This window comes from Gadus morhua, chromosome 21 (assembly GCF_902167405.1).
Source record: "Gadus morhua chromosome 21, gadMor3.0, whole genome shotgun sequence".
NCBI classification, from domain to species: domain Eukaryota; kingdom Metazoa; phylum Chordata; class Actinopteri; order Gadiformes; family Gadidae; genus Gadus; species Gadus morhua.
Window position 1 is genome coordinate 17,977,246 of NC_044068.1, and position 19,596 is coordinate 17,996,841.

At 49.4% G+C, this 19,596-nt stretch overlaps 1 protein-coding gene across 1 annotated transcript in view; it reads left to right on the plus strand.

Annotated features, from left to right (window-relative positions):
- The window catches only part of lpgat1 (lysophosphatidylglycerol acyltransferase 1), a 33,642-nt gene that overhangs the window by 6,656 nt on the left and 7,390 nt on the right, over positions 1 to 19,596 (plus strand). The window contains exons 3-6 of the mRNA XM_030344999.1: positions 1,236 to 1,354; positions 3,033 to 3,128; positions 7,246 to 7,525; positions 13,287 to 13,413. Coding sequence (XP_030200859.1) covers positions 1,236 to 1,354; positions 3,033 to 3,128; positions 7,246 to 7,525; positions 13,287 to 13,413 — 622 coding nt within the window. The remainder of the gene's footprint in view (positions 1 to 1,235; positions 1,355 to 3,032; positions 3,129 to 7,245; positions 7,526 to 13,286; positions 13,414 to 19,596) is intronic.

Consider the following 19,596-nt stretch of genomic DNA (forward strand, 5'->3'; position numbering starts at 1 on the left):
TGAGTCCAGGTGTATCGGATGTGTGCAGAGACGGAGAGCGGTCCCACCTGGCACCGAAGCAGCGTCTCCAGTGACCTTGTGATCATGTTCCACGTCAACATGTAAATAAGAGTGTGGCGTTCAACACCTTTGGCGTCCACCGGACAAGATGCCGTGTGGCCTCAGACACGTGACCTTACTATCTAAAAGCTGCTGATGGAGTAAAGCATCCACTCGGGCGCTGAATGCATTTTTTTCCATTACAATAGAGTGTGAACTAGTCTTAGAAATGGGTAATACAGCTTTTGTGGATCTTAATGCGACTTGACTGCTAAATGGGAATCCCTATAGTCCCATGCAAGCTGTAGTATACTGGATAAAAGCTGAGGTTTACTGCATACAAGCTGTAGTTGCTGTAGCTTACTAGTTCAGTGTATAGAATAAAGCAATAGGGTAACAGCAGTCAACTTTTCCATCAGTTCTGTTCTTCGGCTATTTGCAACTCTGAAGTAGCTGCCGAAAGACACAAGGTGACTGGGGTTCCTCATTAGAGGGGAACCACCAGGAAGGTGGCTGGATATGTGAGCAGCCTAACAGAGATGCCTTGGGAGGTAATGTTGTGTCTTCACTGTATAGCTGTGGGGAGTTGTGAAGGTGAATGCTAATATACCCCACTCCACTGCTCTGATGATTCCTGCCATATTTAACCAGGACCAATAATGTGCCGTTTTTTTTAACATAAGCCTCTCGCACACAAAGCTTTATGTTTGAACAGCTCGGGATCTTTTCAGTTCAGGCCTTTGGGGCTTCCTATTTTATTTTGCTCATTAGAAGCTTATACTCCCGAAAATAGCTGAATTCCACCCCTATCAGGGGAGGATGACAGCTTTCCAAAGTGTGACTAGAAGTACTATTTCTGTTGTGTTCAGCGCTAGCCAAGCCCTGCATGTGGGTTAAAGTGCAACGACCAGCCAGCATTGTTCAAACATTGGTTTTGTTCTGCTAATATTTGTGTTCCGTGTGTCTATTAGGCCTTCAGCTAGTCACTTTGTAGTCACTGAGTGTCAAACCATCCAACCTCCAAATGCTATGGCATCGCAAGGTTCTTTTGTTGAATCTGGATCCGTTTGACTAAAACTCAATGGGCCAACCCGTGACCTACGTTGACTTTCAGGAAAGTAAACATGCTCTTTCTCTTGAAACATACACTGATCCCACGGTGACCCCCCCCACTTCTCTCCCTCCCCCTCCTGCAGTGACGGAGTGGGGCGACGACGTGAGGCCGTTCTCGGAGGACGAAGCCATGGTCATCGTGAACCACCAGGCGACTGGGGACGTGTGCACGCTCATGATGTGCCTGCAGGACAAGGGCACGGTAAGGAGGGACCGCACCGTCACCGCACCACTTCCCCAATGCCTCCATCCAAAGCTGGAGTGGAACGCCCCCTGTGTTCCCCTCTGACGCGTCCCCTTGCCGTAGGTTGAGGGCAGACTCCGCCGCCACTACTTCCCACTGGTGATTTGAGAGTTGTTGTTTTGGCTTAATTAAATGAAGTGGAGGCCAGACGCTTAAAAGAAACACGAGGTGTGCGAGCAGAAAGGGCCGCGTCCTTCAATATGGTGTACTGTCTGACCTCTGACCCCTTGACCCCCTTGAAGGATCAGGGGCGGGGCAGCGGACAGTTAAACCCCATCACATGGGACCATCGATGGTCGTTTCTGAAGTATCAGATTGCTGAGATTCGTTTATGAATGAATTTATTAGTGAAGTCAAAATATATGGTAGAGTTCAGGTTTTATATAATATATTTTATGAAATTGGTTGCAGAGGGTTCAGTTGATATAGGATCATGTTGGTATTGGGATAGAAATGGATACATTTGCATGACAGAGAAATTTGAGTTTGGGTATCAAAGAGTTTTAGTGTTGCATCAGCAATTTGAATTAGAAATAGCTAAGTGTGTGTTTTGGTCAGAGGAAGTGTGGTGGTATCGTAAATCTTACGACCTGAGTAAAAATAATTCTCAAATGAGGGCAGGGTGTTTTCTTGTAAGGTAGTAAATTACAAAGTCACATGAGGATGCAATTGCAAGGTGGCAACATGATGCATTAGGCTGCAAGATAACTTCCTGTGTCGTCTGATGTCTGCAGCTCACTCAGATCCCTCTTTTATGTCCAAACTCATCCTGAAGACCAGGCTCAGATTAGAACGGGTCTCAAATATCGCAATTCATAGTGTTTGTTTGCTATCTTTCGACTTCACTCTCACAAATACGGGCATCTGGTTTAGCATAGAAAAACAGCTTAGCACTTCAATGATGGTAGGAAACGCAGTCTTGGGTGTGGTTTATCGCTCTCAATTTATTGGACCATCATAATCTATAAGGGTATCTTGTGGCTCCCTTGAGGCGTGAGCATTTGTACATTACGCTTATATTTGCTTCCATCGAATGTGTCAGTTTGCTGTAGATTGAAATCGACGGGGTCTAAATACAATGAACACGTTCTAATACATTCGGTGCTCTGTATCGAAGGGGGGAAAAGACGAGTATTCAAGCACAAAATGTCAATCTCTTCAGCAGGAGAACTGAAATACTATCCCCCCGCTACTACAAGTTGCCTACACTGTAACCCAACCCTGGCTTCGGCCAGGCACACTGAGCCAAGTCGTGGGAGCAGTCTCCCTGCATAGGGCCTGGGATCACATGGCCGCGGGCGTGGGGGGGGGGGGGGGGATGGGTTAGGGTTAGGGTTAGACGTGACACAGAAATGCTGGGACATGGTGACCCCTTAAACAACTGGTGCTGATTTTTCCTCTGGGCACGGGAGCACACATGAACTGAGAGTCCCGCGCAGTCCTGTGGAGGTGGAGGTGGAGTGAGACTGCGTGGTGTTTGCCAGGTTGGGCCGGGGGTCAACGGCAGCCACCAAACAGTTTCTCCCTGTGCTGTCACAGGGAAGAGGAGAGATACAGGCGGCTGGAGGAGAGCTGTGGTGCTCCGTAGACATGTGTGTATTGCTGATGTGCTGTTGTTGTTGTTGTATCTTATCAGGTGGTTAGGAAGATGATGTGGTTGATGGACCATGTTTTCAAGTACACCAACTTTGGCCTGGTGTCCCTCATACATGGAGACTTCTTCATCAAACAGGTAAGAACGCCGTGGCTGTTAATGATTACATCGATGGGATTTTGCTGATGCATTTATCCAAAGCGACCTGCAACCATTCATTCATAAGTCAGGGTGAGGCGTCTTGCTCAGGAGAACCTGGACCCTCAGCTAGGAAGAGCCGGGGATGAAACTAGCAACCTTCCGGTTACCAGTCATCCCGCTCTGACTCCTGAGCAACTTTCGCCCCAATCACAAGCTCTCGATTACAAAGGAAACTAATGGACGGCTTTTGGAAGCAGCCATTCCTTTTACTAGATTTACTAGAGCTGCTGGGCGTAGGGGACTTTCCCGAACTCAGCACACTTCTATTTTTAAACTTGTTGTTTCGGTTGAATCGGGGGTTCCAGGTCAGAGGTCATCGGCCGCCTCCAGCTGTGGATGGCAGTGCGCGGGTGTCCTCTTGAGCGTGTGCATGATGATGGGCGCGGTCGAGGGACAGTGGCGCAGTGTTTTCCCGCCAGAGCCCCGTGGCACCGGCTGACCTTTCCTTTGTAGGGGCAGCTGGGACAGCGCTGCCCGCTGTGTGACCGCCAGCCGGCAGTTGATCTGAAAGAAGGGGCGGGGCTTGATGAGAGACGTGGAGGCCACGCCTCTCAACAAGCCCCGCCCCTTCTTTCAAATCAACCACACCGAGTATCTAGATGTCTTCGAGGGGAGAGGAGGGTCGTACCTCTTTTGGGGGTTGGTTCGTTTAGATTGAGACATCGTTGAACTCTGGTGGCTCTGCGGTAAATGTGAGAAATGTTTTTTATTTTAATTGAAGGAAATATGGATTTCTTTATCCGAGTGAAACATTAATTTCCTGATCTGAGGTGGGCTGCACATTTACGTCAATAAATATAAAAATTACTCGATGGCAACAAATCTAAAAGGATTGCTTGCGTAATGCTCGCTTGCGTAATGCTTGCGATAAAAGCCGTTGTTCTGATAAACTAAACAAACTAAATGAAACATGGACTCAGTCTCTAAACCTTTCAGTAAGTGGGTTCAAATCCAATGCTCTACTGATAGCATTGCATTGTTCTGGTTCGCTTCCAGGTTTTCATGCTCAAAATTAACAATCCTCATCCAGAACACTAAGGGAAGATTGTAATTCCTACACCAGAAAGAATCAGGCTGCCCCCACAGAAACCCCACATCTCCCCACAGGGCCAACCCCCCTGTGACCAGTCCTATACTGCCAAGCATCGCTAGAGACTTCCTGTGTGTGTGTGTGTGTGTGTGTGTGTGTGTGTGTGTGTGTGTGTGTGTGTGTGTGTGTGTGTGTGTGTGTGTGTGTGTGTGTGTGTGTGTGTGTGTGTGTGTGTGTGTGTGTGTTAATCATTGAGACTATTATCTGGATGTGTCAAAGCGGATCGTGTAATTTCATGAGGTATACACACTGTAGATCATGGCAGAAGTCCAGCTACGCGCGGAAGGAGATAATTCCTCATGCATTTGAAGGGCGGCCTCTTGCGTGTTCACAGCAGCGGCACAGAGAGGGAGCGAGGTCGGCCGCCAGCCTCTCTGGCTGACCTCAGAACAGGAGCAGGGACTGATTTGGATCCTGATGAAGATCCCAACGGTCGAAGCGTTGCCTGTTTGTAAATAAATCTTAGAAAAACAGTGTATTGACCCTCCTCCCTACACTGAATGGGCTCCAGGCACCAAATTCAACTTTCAACTGTACTTTGTTTATGACTTACTTCTGAGCCTTCTCAGTGTACCTTGATCACTTTTAATGAGGACCTCGAGCGCTTATTGCAGGGGAAATACCCTTTTACATCCTTCACAGCCTGGGGACACCTTTACCCCCCCCTTACGCGACACTCCAGCCTTTCCCAGCCCATAAACTGTCGATATACACAGAACAATGTCTAGATTGTCCGCCTCAGAGGCAAACTTTGTTGGTCGCCATGGGAAATGTGCTCAAGGTGAAGCAAAGTACAGTTTTGCACACGTGACCCTCAACCAAGGATCACAGGTAGATGGTCAACAATGGTGGTTTGTGGAACTGCTTAGCCAATGGTAACCCCACACTATATGCCCTGGTCTGAAGAGCTTACGTTTGGATTTTTTTAGATGCTAGGATTCACCATTATTTCAGACCAAGAATTCCAAAAATATAAAGATGCAAAATATTATTTAAAAGTTGTGCATGTTATTGTGCATGAACCTTCGCTATTTGGTATAAATAAATGTCTAAAACATTGTATTGCTTTGATCACGACAATAGTTGGCCAGGGTGTTTTCCAGGCCAACTTGATGGACATCTACCTCGCCACGCTTCCTTCATATTATCTTACTGAGAAGGATACAAATGACAAATATTTGCATTGCATAATGACCATCAGTAACATTCTCAACATTGCGTTGGGTTATTTAAGTCCCACTTGCTGAGCCCCAGTCTTGCCCATCTTCTCTAAGTACATCCATGTACACGTGGAGATTTTGCAAGGTCGCTTTCATTTCATTTTCTTTTGGTTTGCAAACACTGCACATCAGCTGGTGGGTCTGCATCGTCTTGTGTAGCTGCTGCAGATGTTGTAATCCTCGTCTTCACAGCCCAATTACAAGTTCATTTACATGCACTACATGCACCTGTAGTTTGGTTTTGCTAATACTTGACGAATATCCGTGCTGCATGTTCATAATAGGGAATGGTATGAATATACAAGATTCTTTATACCTGGAAACTAGGGATGGGCATTTGAAGAAATTTCCTTGATCGAGCATCGCTAGAGTTATCGATCAATTATCGATTAATCATTAACTTTTTTCTAGGCTATATTGAAATTCCTGTTGGTAGAAAATGCAGCATGTTTTTATCAATTAAATCTTTATTCCAACAATAATGTATGGGCCAACATTAATACAATACAGTTAACTTGAAGACCTACAACTGTTTAACAGTTTTAAAATAATAAATACAGGCATTATAGGTTATAGGCCTATGCGGCGCTCGTAAAGTCCGAACAATGCGCCGACAGGCGCTCTTAAAGGTTTGGAAACGATTCAACAAGACTAAATCTGTAGCCTATTCCAATTACAATAAGTAGCCAACTTATCGGACAACAATAATCAAACAAAGGCAGTAGGCTAAAAGTGGGCATTAAACGGTATAACTGTTTTGAAAAAACGGGGGAAAAAAGGCCGACATATAATGCCTATAGGCTGCAGCCGGCGCGCGGAAAAGGCTCGCAACAAAAAGATGAGCCACCCATTTACAAACAATTGCATGAACTAGTCTATCTAAAAGCAATACCTTATTGAACATATATAAGGCTGAACTTGTTGCTAAAATATCACAGTTTTGGCAAAATGTAACGACTCCAAGAGGCACCAAGCCGTAAGAAAAGCGGAGCGAGAGACAACACATTAAGAAAAAAAAGAGCGACTCACATACGGTGGTGACTGTCCCTACTGTCCATAGCATAACTCCAGCCTACATATTTTTGTTTAGGAATATAAGCATGTTAACATGCTCGCGGGTCAGACGCGAACGCAGCCTTGTAACTGTCAGTCCAGCAGCAGAAAACACCCGCTCTGACGGGACCGAAGGGGATGCAGAGGTATTGTCGCGCTAACTTTGACAGGAACCTTCTTCCATTCACTTTCCACCAGTCGGCAGGGTGGTATTTCTCCCACATAGTGATATTCTATTAAATGCTTCAAGACTCACAGTATGCAACACGTCCTTTTGATCGATAACAATATAAATTGATCGACGCATTTCTTAACGATCGATTATCGAGCATCGATTAATTATGCCCATCCCTACTGGAAACGAAAAGGTTGTGTTGCATTTGATCGGTAATTCGTCAATTTTATCAAATAAAATCTCATTTTCTGATCTCACCATAATACACCAGGGATCAGAAAGCACCGCAAATATCATTGACAATGGTTTACATTGGAGACCCTGGTCGATAAAAGGGGCGGACCTATATTAGTGTGATGAGTGAGCTGTGTTCGTCCCACGAGGTCACCTCTTTGAAAAGGATCTCATGCTGCCAGCCCTTCCACAGCTACATCAGAATAGGTCCTGGCGATGTTGGTCTGGTTACAGTACGTTTCTATCATGAAGGGGGACTGAATGTGCTCTGTGTGCGTCCAGGGTAAAACCCACCGGGACAAGCAGCTCATCTACCTGAAGGACCACCTGGACCGGTACTACCAGAGCCGTGACAGGAAGTGGATAGTGCTGTTCCCCGAGGGGGGTTTCCTGCGCAAGCGGCGGGAAACCAGCCAGGCGTTCGCCAAGAAGAACTCGCTGCCCCACCTGACCCACGTGACCCTGCCGCGGCTGGGCGCCACACAGGTCATCCTGCGGACCCTTGGAGCCCAGCAGGAGAACGGCAGCGTCAGCAGCGAGAGCGGGCCCCAAAGCCAGTCAGGTAACACGCGCAGACACGCACAAACAGGCACAGTCACATACAGACATGCACACACACGCAGCCAATCAGGTCGTGCACATACGGGCACACACGAACAAACACATACACACGCACTTACACAGCGTTAATATGGCGAATGTAAAGGCTTGTTTTGCGATACATAAAACTTGGAAGTCGGAGTTCCCCCCGTACCGTTTAGCCAAAGTATACTAATCCGACTCCGTAACTACGGAGACCCCTCAAGCACTCGCAGTTCTCCGTCGTGATGTGATTGTTGTGCCTCCACACATTGTTAGCACACGGCTAAGACCAGATATGCTATTGTGGTCAGACTCGGAGAAGATTGTTTATTTTATTGAACTTACAGTTCCTTGGGAAGACGGAGTTGAAGTAGCTAATGAGCTTAAGAAAGCGAAGTATGCTGAGATGGCTGAAGAGGCAGCACAGAGAGGCTGGAGTACGCGACTAAGGCCTATTGAAATCGGTGGACGGGGGGTCGTGGCTAGATCTGCTGTTAGCTTGCTGACTGAACTGGGTACTTGACTTGTGAACGAAGTCTGAGGCAGGCGGTTAGTAGCATGTCCGTGGCAGCAGAACGAGCAAATTAATGGCTGTGGGTAAGGAGAAAACATACTTCCTGGGGTGCAAGCTAAGGTAAGCCAGCTGTGCTAACGTGTGCTAATGTGCTAAAGTGTTTGTTTGGTCAGGGTTAGGGGTAGGGCTAGGGGTACGATAAAGGAAAGAGTGTTTAGATGCATTAAATGTGGCAATGTGGTGACAGCATTGAGGGGGGTGAATCCAGGACGCTGGTTTCATTGTTAAGCCTTCAGGAGGTGTCGTGGGCCTAACTTACTGCATACTGCTGTATTTACTGCTGTTAGTTGGGCTAGTTGTCTCGTGATTTTCACCTTTCGTTGGTAGCTTAGTAGGGTGGGTTGGACAGGGGGGCATTGTCACTACCTGGAGCTTGCATAAACGGAGCCTTGGGTCTGTTGAAGGTGGCTTACTGCTTACTGCTGTATTTATTGCTGTTAGTTGGGCTAGTTGTCTCGGGTTTTTCACCTTTCGTTTTAAGCTCAGCGTGCTTATAAGGTTGGTTTGGACAGGGGCTTCTGAATATATCTTTTCCTTGGATTTTGGCACAAGGGATTATAACATCTGATCCTGTGTATTAATGAAATGCAATTCGCCGCCCGATCGATCTTATATGTTGACTACAATCCATGTAAGCAGTGTTGTAAAAAAACTTCCAAAGCTTTTCAAATCTTATTTTGGGTTTTATTTGTCCTTAAAGGGGACCTATTATGCTTTTTTTCGGCTTTTATGACCTTTAAACGTTGTTATAATGATTGATAGGCATGTTTAACCATACTAAAGTGTCAAATAATGACGTACATGCATTTCGACGTATTCCCTGCTGACCGTCTGGGGTGGCTGTGCAGAGCGCTAAACACTCGGGACAACGATTGCGATTCACTTGTTCACATTTCCGGGAAACATCTACGTAGACAAACTCCTGCCACGCCCCCATATGCCTGGTCAAACTGCCCGCGCGCGCGCTTCAAGGAAGGTAACCAATCACAACGGAGTTGGGTTGGCAGGAGGGGGGCGAGGGGGCGGAGAAGGACGAAACGGAGCGTTGACAGAGAAGGCTGAAAGCGCCCAGATGAGAGGAAGAGTTTCCCGAAAATCTACATCGTTTTTTGTGTATGGTTAAACTTGACTATCCATCATTATAACAATGTTTATAGGTCATAAAAGTCGAAAAGCATAATAGGTCCCCTTTAATGTGCAAAGTAAACGATGTACAAAGTAGATAAGATGCAAAGTCAAACCAGAGCAGTGATCCCGCTAATGATTTTGTGGAGGACCAATCACAGCCCTTGCCGTCTCCGTTTCATCGAAGGATAGTTAAAAAATATTGAATGCCCACGTAAGCTACGGAGAGGGTCTCCGACAGGCTCTCCGGCTACAGAGAGGGCTCTCCATATCTACGTACGGCACTTTAACATGCACACGCATTTGAAAAGGCACCATCCAGGTGTTACTATCTCCATTGCTGTGAAAAAAAAAACGAGCTGTGCATACCCAGCTCACGACACTATTTCCACAGACCCTGTCTGGGAATTCAAAACAGTCAAATGCCACAACCGTCTATTGGTGTTTTCGTTGCTGCTGATCTACGGCCATTCTCGGTTGTTGACAAACAACTTTTTAAAAAGAATTCCCCTTAACCGTGAACCGTACCGTCCTGTAAGGTACCGTGACCTCAAAACCGAGGTACGTACCGAACCGTTACTCCTCCCCCCCCAAATAACCCCATAAGAATGCTGTGTTCCAAAAGGGGAACGGATAGTAGTAAGAGTGCAGGTGGAGGAAGCACACAAGCCTCTGAAAGTCACTCATTTTATTCGAAAATCGAAATGGAGTACAATGGACTGCCTTTGATTTGGCTTTCCTTTAGAAATGTCGTTATTTCGCAATCGGTGCGCTATTTTAAACAGGAAGTTGCAATCATTGTTTGTGTAGTGATAAGCTTGTTCCCTTTGCACTGCTTCCCTGCACCTCGGCTGACATCAGCCCAGAAGACTGTGGCAACAAAGAAGCCTCTGTCTTCTCTCGGATGCTACAGGGATTTGTTTGTGCTTTTCACAAACCGAATCAAGCACTTGAGAGGAACTTGAATCAACGTGACGGATAAGGGCTGTCTTTTCTAACATTATTAGAAACAACCGGGACGACGGCCAAAACATGATTATGCTCATTAATGATCCTAATCATGCTCTAGCCATGATTAGGACCGGCAGTCAGTTGAGGTCCTCCTCCCCCATCTGACACACATACACACACACACAAGTACGTGCGCGCTCCTCTCTCTTAACCCGCTCCTCTCTCTTAACCCGCTCTGACCCCGCTCCCCTGAGCCCGGCCGATACAAAGCGCGGCACGGCGCTGCAGCCGGAGTCGTATCAGGTGCTCTCCACGCTGGTCCCCGCTCACCCGACACGTTTAACCATCCGGGTAGCGTTTCACTCTGCGTTCAGGATCCCCCCCCCCCCCCCCACTGCCGCCCTCCGGGAGCAGATTTCCTTCCCTGAGATATTGAGTGCCGTGCGACGCCAGCCGCAGACAGCCCGGAACGCTTCCCCGGATGTCTGAGGCTGCTCTGCTTCCCCCCCCCCCCGCCTCTCGCCTCTAACAGCTGCATTCAGGATATTTTCCAGAATTCTCAACACATGGAATTCTTTCTTTTCTTTCTTTTCAGTTTTTTTTCCTCTGTTCTTCATTTTTTTGAATAACACGATTTTGATTAATCGGTTATAGAATTTGTACTAGATGACGTGTGTGTGTGTGTGTGTGTGTGTGTGTGTGTGTGTGTGTGTGTGTGTGTGTGTGTGTGTGTGTGTGTGTGTGTGTGTGTGTGTGTGTGTGTGTGTGTGTGTGTGTGGCACTGGGTGCTTTATGTCGCGGGGCTGTCCCTGAGCCGAGCGGCACACCTTCAGACCGGGCGGCGTTAAATCATCGCTCCCCGTCACGGCGTCCTCTGTGAGGCCACCAGCGCCATGGGAGGGGGGCCGCAGTGGGCAGGCGGGGCGGAGGCATCGCCACGGCTCCTTGGCCCTGAGCAGTCCTTTGCGGAGTCATGCTTGCGTCTGCTTTCTTTGCCTAGCTACCAGACCGTAACGCAGCCAATGAGGTTTGAAGACAGATTTTGCAGAGGTTACCGAGTTGTTTACCTTTTGCAAAGGTACATAATTGTTATTTTTTTAAAAATACTTTTCGCACTCCAAAGGCCAGGGATATAGCGGGGCGGGGGTTGAAAATGCCAGAAGTGGCAAGAGTTCCTATTGGCCCGCGCATGCAACCAATCTGCCTGCTGAGCTCTTCACCCCAGAGTCCATTTTGTGCTGCGTTCATAGCTATGTGAAGGCCTGCGTTGGGGGGGGGGGGGGGGGGGGAGGAAGTGAGAGCTCCTGTCTCCGGCCGACGGCCGTGCTAACGCAGCTCTCTGTCCTCCGGGCTCAGCACCGGCCGTCAGCCCGGGGGGGGGGGGGGGTGATTGTCTGGGCCAATCAGCATCATCTGAATCAGCCTCGTAAAACAGAGACCAACGATGTGTGTGTGTGTGTGTGTGTGTGTGGATTCAGGAGCTGTGTGTGCTACAAGTGTAGACCATTGACGTGTGTGTGTGTTTGTCAAGCATCTGATATTCGGCCATTGCAGCCGTCCCCCTCCGACATGTCTGCTGGGACAGTCCCCTCCGCTACAGGCGAGAGAGAGAGGGACTCATTGCCGCAACACAACCCGCCCTTGCCTTTGTGTCTCGCTAATGGCATTAAAATAAGAGCAGTGTCCCCTTTACCAGCGTGCACTGTCTGTGCGCCTGGCTTATCAAAAGCATAGCTCTCTCTGTCTCTCTCCCCTCGGTATCTGTCTCCCTTTGTCTCCCGCTCTCTCTCTGGCCCCCTTGGATGCTCTGCAGAGGTGCCCAGATGCTGCTGACTCATTTGCAGACAAACGGGGCCATTCTGAGAGAACAGGGTTTCGATGTATATCTTGTGTGCGTCGCGCCGTATCAGCCACGCTCGTGCGATGTCCCCCCCTTGTCCTTTGCTGTGCTCTGTTAAATAGACAGCCCCCCCATGTTGGCAGGCAAAAACACTGATAAACGACATGTGATACATCAGTTATAACATAATTAGATTAATCATTGGGATGAAAACAGTGCCTGTACTGCGGGAAAAGTTCAGGTGTCTGCTGCCGCTTTATGGCTCCAGGGATGTTGATGTGAACGGTGTAAAACCCGCCCTCCTCTGCACGTGTAGAGGCAGAGGACGCCGTCTCGTCACCGCGGCGACGAGACGAGGCGTGTTCCCTTCCACACATGCCTTCAGGTGCTGTGGTTGGGCCCTGCACGATCTGCTGATGTACGTAGCGTATTTGCTCACGCCACCTTAAAGCGCTGTTTAGTGTTTGCAGAGAAAACAGAGCTGCATCTATTGCCCGTTGGAAATGAGCTCAGCTGGCTGATATCACAGACGGGTTTCGTCATTCAGGTGTGCCGTAGTAAACACGGCCCTTGCCCCGGCGGTCGCTGCAGACATTGTGTAACCCAAGCGCCGCTGGAGGTGTTCCCCCCCCCCCTCGCGTCGCTGGTGTTTGGGTCTTCTGACTTGACTCTGCTGAACCAACCGAGCCGTACTCCTCAGTGCCGGGTGTTTCGTCCGTCTGGCATTAGGACAGAAATAGCTTTCGTTTAAACTGATGGAAGCCTCTTTGCTCGGCTGGGAACCCTCGTCGCTCTCACTCGCGTCACGTCTGCGTTGTGAGTGTCAGCGCTGCCTTATGTTATGGATTTGGATGATGAGTCGGAGACTTGATCCTGATGACCCTAGGTGCACTGTGTCGACAGCCTCAGTGACAATGTGCATTAGACACAGTAACGGGCTGGTGTTCTGTTTTAAGGTGCCTGTATATATGGTGGTACTTTGAGCTCAGGTTGTCTCATTGCAGGCAGCTTATTAATACTTCTGGAGGTTTAACCCTTGATAAATAAAGCTTGGTTTATGTACTGATTTTAATGATCTTATTACTCCTTATCTTCCTATTCTGTCATGCAGGAGGAACCTATTCAAACATCCACTAGATGTGCTTGTTTTGCGCGCTCTGTGTACATAGGATTGTTTATCTGGCCAATAACAGATACGCCTCCATAGTCTTGAATATTTTTTGATGCCTTCTATGCTTTCCTCCATCCCAGGTTATAAACGCAAAGGCTTGCAGTGGGTGGTGGATGTGACTATAGCCTACCCCCAGGCCCGGCCCATGGACATACAGACCTGGATCTTCGGCTACCGACCCCCCACCGTCACACACGTGCACTACAGGTAGGTGGAGCTGGGCTTTGTTTTATTATACCGGTTGCATGGGAACCGGTATTATTTCCCTCAAACCAAGATCTGTATTTCAAGATGGCACTTGTTTCAGGACTCTTTATTCTCTAGCATTTTGGCCTGATCGCGCGTGCGCGCACACACGAAGCAGGCATCACACTCACACACACACACACACGAAGCAGGCATCACACTCCACATTGTCTCCTCTCGGGCTGTAACTGTGCTGTCTGAAAACAAAGCGTGGCGAGGGACGCTGACATCTCTGCAGCGCTGCCCCCCCCCCCGCCTCCTCCCATGATCCGGCTGTGACTCACAGCCCCCATAATCCTCCTCATTACCAGGCCGTCATAACCAGTCCACGGCGATATCCTTTAAGGAGAGGAATCATATTACCAGTGCGCCTCATCGCGGGCTGCGTAATGGAATTACAACCCTGTGAGCCAGCGAGCTTCCCTAAGCCTCGCTCGTGTGACTGGCCAGGTCTGGCCCGCTCCGCCCCGTGTGTGGGGGGAGGGGGGGCCCACACACGGGGCACATCGCACGCCGTTACAGAGACCGGCCTTGATTCAATGAGAGGTTTTATTTGGACAACTTACTGTAGCTGATGATGGTGCATTTCATTTAGCCGCCGTACCGTGAGTTAATTTTTCCTTGTTGTTTTATTTATGGGGGCGTTCTGTGCTATGACATGAACGAAGCAATGCTGAAATACCCCCAGGAGGCCAAGCTCTACTATAGCTAGCTTATAGTTGGCCACAGGTCATCTGGTTATCTGCCAAGTTTTGTACACCCCATTACGCAATTATTAGCCTTTCCTGTGGCATTTGCAGAAGACGCCATCAGTGTACTTGGCGGCGAGCCCACTCCGAGCACTGTAATGCACTCGCAATCACCGAGCGGCATGTTTGCTTCTGCCCGCGGGCCCGTCTATCCCCCATAAATAAGCAAGGCTTGGCGGCCGCCCGCGAGTCGCACGGGGCTCCAGAGCTGTTAGCAGCGAGCAGCTTCAGTCGGGACGCAGGGCGTCTTAACACACACTCAGTGCCCGTCAACACCTGGGAGGTGACCGGGCACCACCTTAGAAGAGGCAGCCGTGACGCACTGTGGTAAACGAGCGCCTTGGCGCGGACTCTGTCAAAAAGCCTGGGAGAACGCCCGGGAAGAACGCATCGTTGGCGCCCCGCCGCCACCGGAGTAAAAGGATTAAGCTTCACGCTAACTGATCCCAGAATCTGTTAGCGTTCAACATGGACTGTTTTCTGTCCTGGATAAAAAATGATTAAGATTCAAGAGATAAAAAATATAGGTACAACACTACCGAGTTTATTAAATGTTCGTTATCGATGCCGTCAGGAAATAAGCTCCTTCCACTGGAAGTGCTTTTGTTTTCCTCCGCTCTCAGTTAATACATAATATATATCTTCATAGTTGGATTATCGTGTTAAGGACAGCCTGAGGTAGGATGCTATCGGTGTGTCTGATCAGTGCTGGTCTAATGGTGTTCTCCTCCAGCCATGGGGCTGATCTGATTCTCCTGGCCGCCCACAATGACCTTCATCCTTTCATTTAGATAAACAATGTGGCTAATTTAATAACTAATTCCCTCTAAATCGATCTGCTATCTAACATAATGAATGCACCTGAATTATAATGGGAATCATGTTTTGTATATTGTACTTTCAGCACAGTGCGAAATAGTCCCTGGAAGCCCTTCTCTCGTAGTCTTGTGGTCAAAACCAAGCGAAAGGTGCCGGGTTAAACTCGTGTGTCTAGTGTAGTGTAAGTCCTAAATGACAGGGATACATGCTCTGAAGAATGGCTCCTATGAATGCAGTCCGGTATTGTTTTGTCTTTGGCCTGTTGGGTGAGGCCCCCCCCGCCCCCCCCAGGCATGGCCGTCACACAGCAGGTCAGAGGACCGCCAGCAGGTGAGCGCTGTATTATAATGCAGCGCGGCAACAGGCTGGGGACAATGGATTGAATGAATGTCTTAAAGGTGATTGATGAACTCTCTGCCCCCCCCCCCCCCCCCCAAGAGAGTCTAGGACACCAGGAGCAGCAGAGTCTAATCCTGAAGACTCATTAAGTCTCTAATTATAGATGGGTATACTAGTGCTGGGGCCCGCCTGAGTCTTCGCTCACAGCGTTGTAGAACGTGTAGAAGTGTGCCAAAAAACCCACCTTGGTCCAGGTGTTCCCCCGGTGAGGAACCTGGACGGGGGCGGCCCGTTATGGGGGGGGGGGGGGGGGGTGGATGAGTTGTTTGCCGCGATGCCCCGCCCCCCGGGGAGAGTGTATTCTGGTGTGTCATGTTGTGGTGAGCGAGCCTGTTGTGCATTTGTTTATGTAAAACAGGAGTGCTCGCACAGCCCAGTGGTGATGTCATGGGGAGGAGGGCCCCGCCCCTGGGACCCAGTGTGGCCCCTCCCCCCTCACCCTGGGATGACTCTGAGCGGGGCTGCAGTGTTTTCCCTCCTTTCTCCACCCTTTCGGTTGGGGGCGGGTTGGGAGGTGTCTAAAATATCTTGTGCATTAGGAGTTTAGCAGAGCTTTTTATGAAGCTGTAAAAGAGGCTTGTCTTGCAGTCTGGCCCTGGAGAGGAATATTCTGGATGATTTCGTTCCAGAATTGGAATATAATATCTCTATTGATGATGATCTGAGAGGCGGGGGGATCTTGAGCTCTCTGTGACTGGCAGATGGAGGTGTGACGGGGCTTCATGGGCACGGCGGGAGGCCAGTGGTGTCCGCCTGCTGAATGGGTTGAGATCCAACATTGAAAAAATATCGTGTGTGTGTGTGTGTGTGCGTTGCTGATAGCCAGCTTTCGGAGGATGTGTGAAATGAAGGGCTGGCCCCAAATCTCAGAATAACTGAGTAATTGCCGTCAGTCGCTTTGTATCTGGACAGGAGAACCTGATTTGAAGGCTTCGGCAGCGCTTGACACCTGCCGAGTAGGGTGAGAATCTGCAGCACCGTCAGAGCTGCTGCCGAAGGAGTAGGCAGTGTGGGAGCACTTTAAAGGGTGGTGATAACAATAATGTGTATTAAAGGGCTCTCCCAAGGCTCTGTCTTGATGTGATCCCTCACCAGCAGTAGGAGGTTATGGCGAGCAGGGTGTTGATAATGGCTGATGTATTTGTATTTAGCAACCATTTGAACGTCACTTCATGACCATGGATAGAAAAAGGCAGCCATTTTTTTTTCCTGTTCTTGCGATCAGGTATTCAAAACAGTGCCTCTGCTTTTTCTTTGGTGCTCAAGTAATATCATTAGAACTTTGTTGAATTTATTTTTAGTTTTGTGAAGTTTTGCCTCAAACTATGGTAGTTGTGGAAACGTTCACACTGAAGCTCGGCCAAAAACAGAGTCTGACTCATCCCTTCTGATTGTGCAGTTTTGCCTTGTGTCTTAATCAAATAATACACATCTTTCTTTTAGAAATCGAACCGCTTTCGAAATTAATTCGACAAAATCGATAATTGGTAGAAAATAATTTTTGAACATGCACAACAGGATGTAACAGTTAATCTGAAGCTTGAGACTCGGATTGGGCCAGTCCTAGTAGAATGCAACATGGTTGTGCCTGGTCATCAAATGACTGCTCTTCCCTCTGCATCCATCATGAACACGCACGGGCACACACGGCGCTACTGCATCAACGCCGTTTCCTCAAACCATTTAAGAGAGATGGATTGTCAAGGTCTCTCGTGGGCAAGAAACATGGTTCATCGTTATGTACCCAATAGAAGTCCGTCAATAGACGGATCAATACCTCTTATCTCTCTCAACCCTTATGGGAGGAGGCAGGGTGGAGGGCAGGAGATTTTGAGTGTCAGCCTTTCCTTTGTCTCTCCACTAACATTGCCGTAACCACGGCGACAACCAATTGGGAATAGCCGGCCGCCATCAAAGATATCACTTTTTTATTCAGAGAGCGGGCACACAGGGCACACGCGTCATAAGACCTCTCACACAGGTTTGGCAAACCTGGTGGCCCCCCGCCAAGAGCCACATGGCCTGGCCCCACCTCACACAGAGGGCCCCCAGAGGCCACCTTTCAGCCCCCCCCCCTCCACATTGGCCGCTGACGCCTAGCCACGCCCCATCCACAGCACAGCGGCTGACCTTCGCTCTGTCACGTGACTCTCACCACCTCCACCACCACTACCACCACCCACGCCTCTACTGCCAACTCCCCTACCGCCTTCTGCGCTATCAGCAGCTCTGATAGCGCCATATGGCGGGGCGGGGGGGCAGTGGGCACGGCAGGGTGTGGGCACGTCATAAAGGCACGCAGGTCAGATCGCTGGCCAACGCCGGCTGTGGGTCAGCAGATAGAAGGAGATACACTGTTTGTACTGTTTTTCTAAATGAATATCGCATGTTTTTGCTTGAATGAATAGATTTGGGTTGAGATATGATCCATCGTCTGGTCAAATGTTGCTCTTCGACTGACATAGATAGACCTAAAAATGAGAGATGTGGCGGCGCTCCAGAGGCGGACAGGAAGGGGCGCTTGGGTGGACGTCCTTACCGGTATCCACGTCTTCCTGGAAGACCTCTATCAGAGGAGGGCCAATAAAGACTAAATGATACAATTAATGGGGCAGACTCCTGCTCGACGGGGGCTGACAGACGGCTGGGGGGTTAGTACGGTTAGCTTCACAAAGTAGGTCCCATTGCCCTCATGGTCATATCGGCGCACACATACTAGGTTCATACAATGTGGACCATATATATATATGGGAACAGGAAAGGACTTCCCTAATTTTAGTTGAATTATTACAATTTAACTGCAGTACCACAAGCGCTGTTTATGTATTCCCAGTGCAAACCGCACACACTCAACGTGTGTGTGTTTTTGGGTTGCCATGACAAAGGTGATAATCAAGCATGTATGAGGACCCTTGCATACAGATGAAGGCATTGTTGTCTCTTCTTCTTTCAACCGGCCGCAGGAGGAGAAATGAGGGGGCTTTAATCACCCAAGCCCAGCATCTTGCTCCTCTCAGTGCCTCACCCTAAACACCTTTAACACACTCACACAGTCACCCACACAAAGACTGACACGTGTCGGGTGCTTCGGTTTCGGCCGAAGAGGAGCCCTGCAGATCACACGATTGGGAGGGGAAACAAGCTGGTTACTGGCCAGGGAACAGGTTCAGCCTGATAAAGTTCCCAGTCACATTGGCTCCCTTTTATCCTGATAGGGGATTGACTCAGTGAGCAGATGAAGGCCTTCTGTTGCAGTCCTGAAACGGGGAACATGCAGGGACTACTGTTAACCCGTTTGGCTTTTCTGAACTCTATCAAGGCCTCAATATAGCTCTGGTAAGCAGATGTACCCTGCTGCTGTTTTAAGGTAAACGTCCTGCCGTCCAGCACATGCATGCATTCAATTAGAGACATCGTGTCCCCGGTGCGCTCAGTGATCTGTACTGAGCACAAAGACGCCATGTGCCTCGAGCTAGCATCCAACTCAGATCTGTCCTCAGTAAGATGTAGACGTAGTGCTGGCCCGACGGCCGCGGGTCAGACGGCCACTCGGGGCCAGTGTTGGAGATTATTGACAGGAGGCTCCGCCCCTCCCCCCCCCCCCCACTCAGCTGTCGGCTGCCAGGGTGTCGGGTTCACCCCGGGTCCCTCTGCCAAGTGGGTGAGATTAAAAAATAAATAAAAAATAGCGCCCTGCCACGCGGCAATCTGCTGGCCGTACGGTCAGGGCTGCTAAGGTGCCCTGCTACGCCTTCCCCTCCACCACCACCACCACCACCACCATCACCTCCACCATCACCACCACCACCACTCCCATCACCTCCACCACCACCACTCCCATCACTTCCACCACCACCACTCCCATCACCTCCACCACCACCACTCCCAACACCTCCACCACCACCACTCCCATCACCACCACCACCACTCCCATCACCTCCACCACCACTCCCATTACCTCCACCACCCCCACTCCCATTACCTCCACCACCACTCCCATCACCTCCACCACCACCACTCCCATCACCTCCACCACCACTCCCATCACCTCCACCACCACCACTCCCATCACCTCCACCACCACCACCCCCACTCCCATTACCTCCACCACCACTCCCATTACCTCCACCACCCCCACTCCCATTACCTCCACCACCCCCACTCCCATTACCTCCAC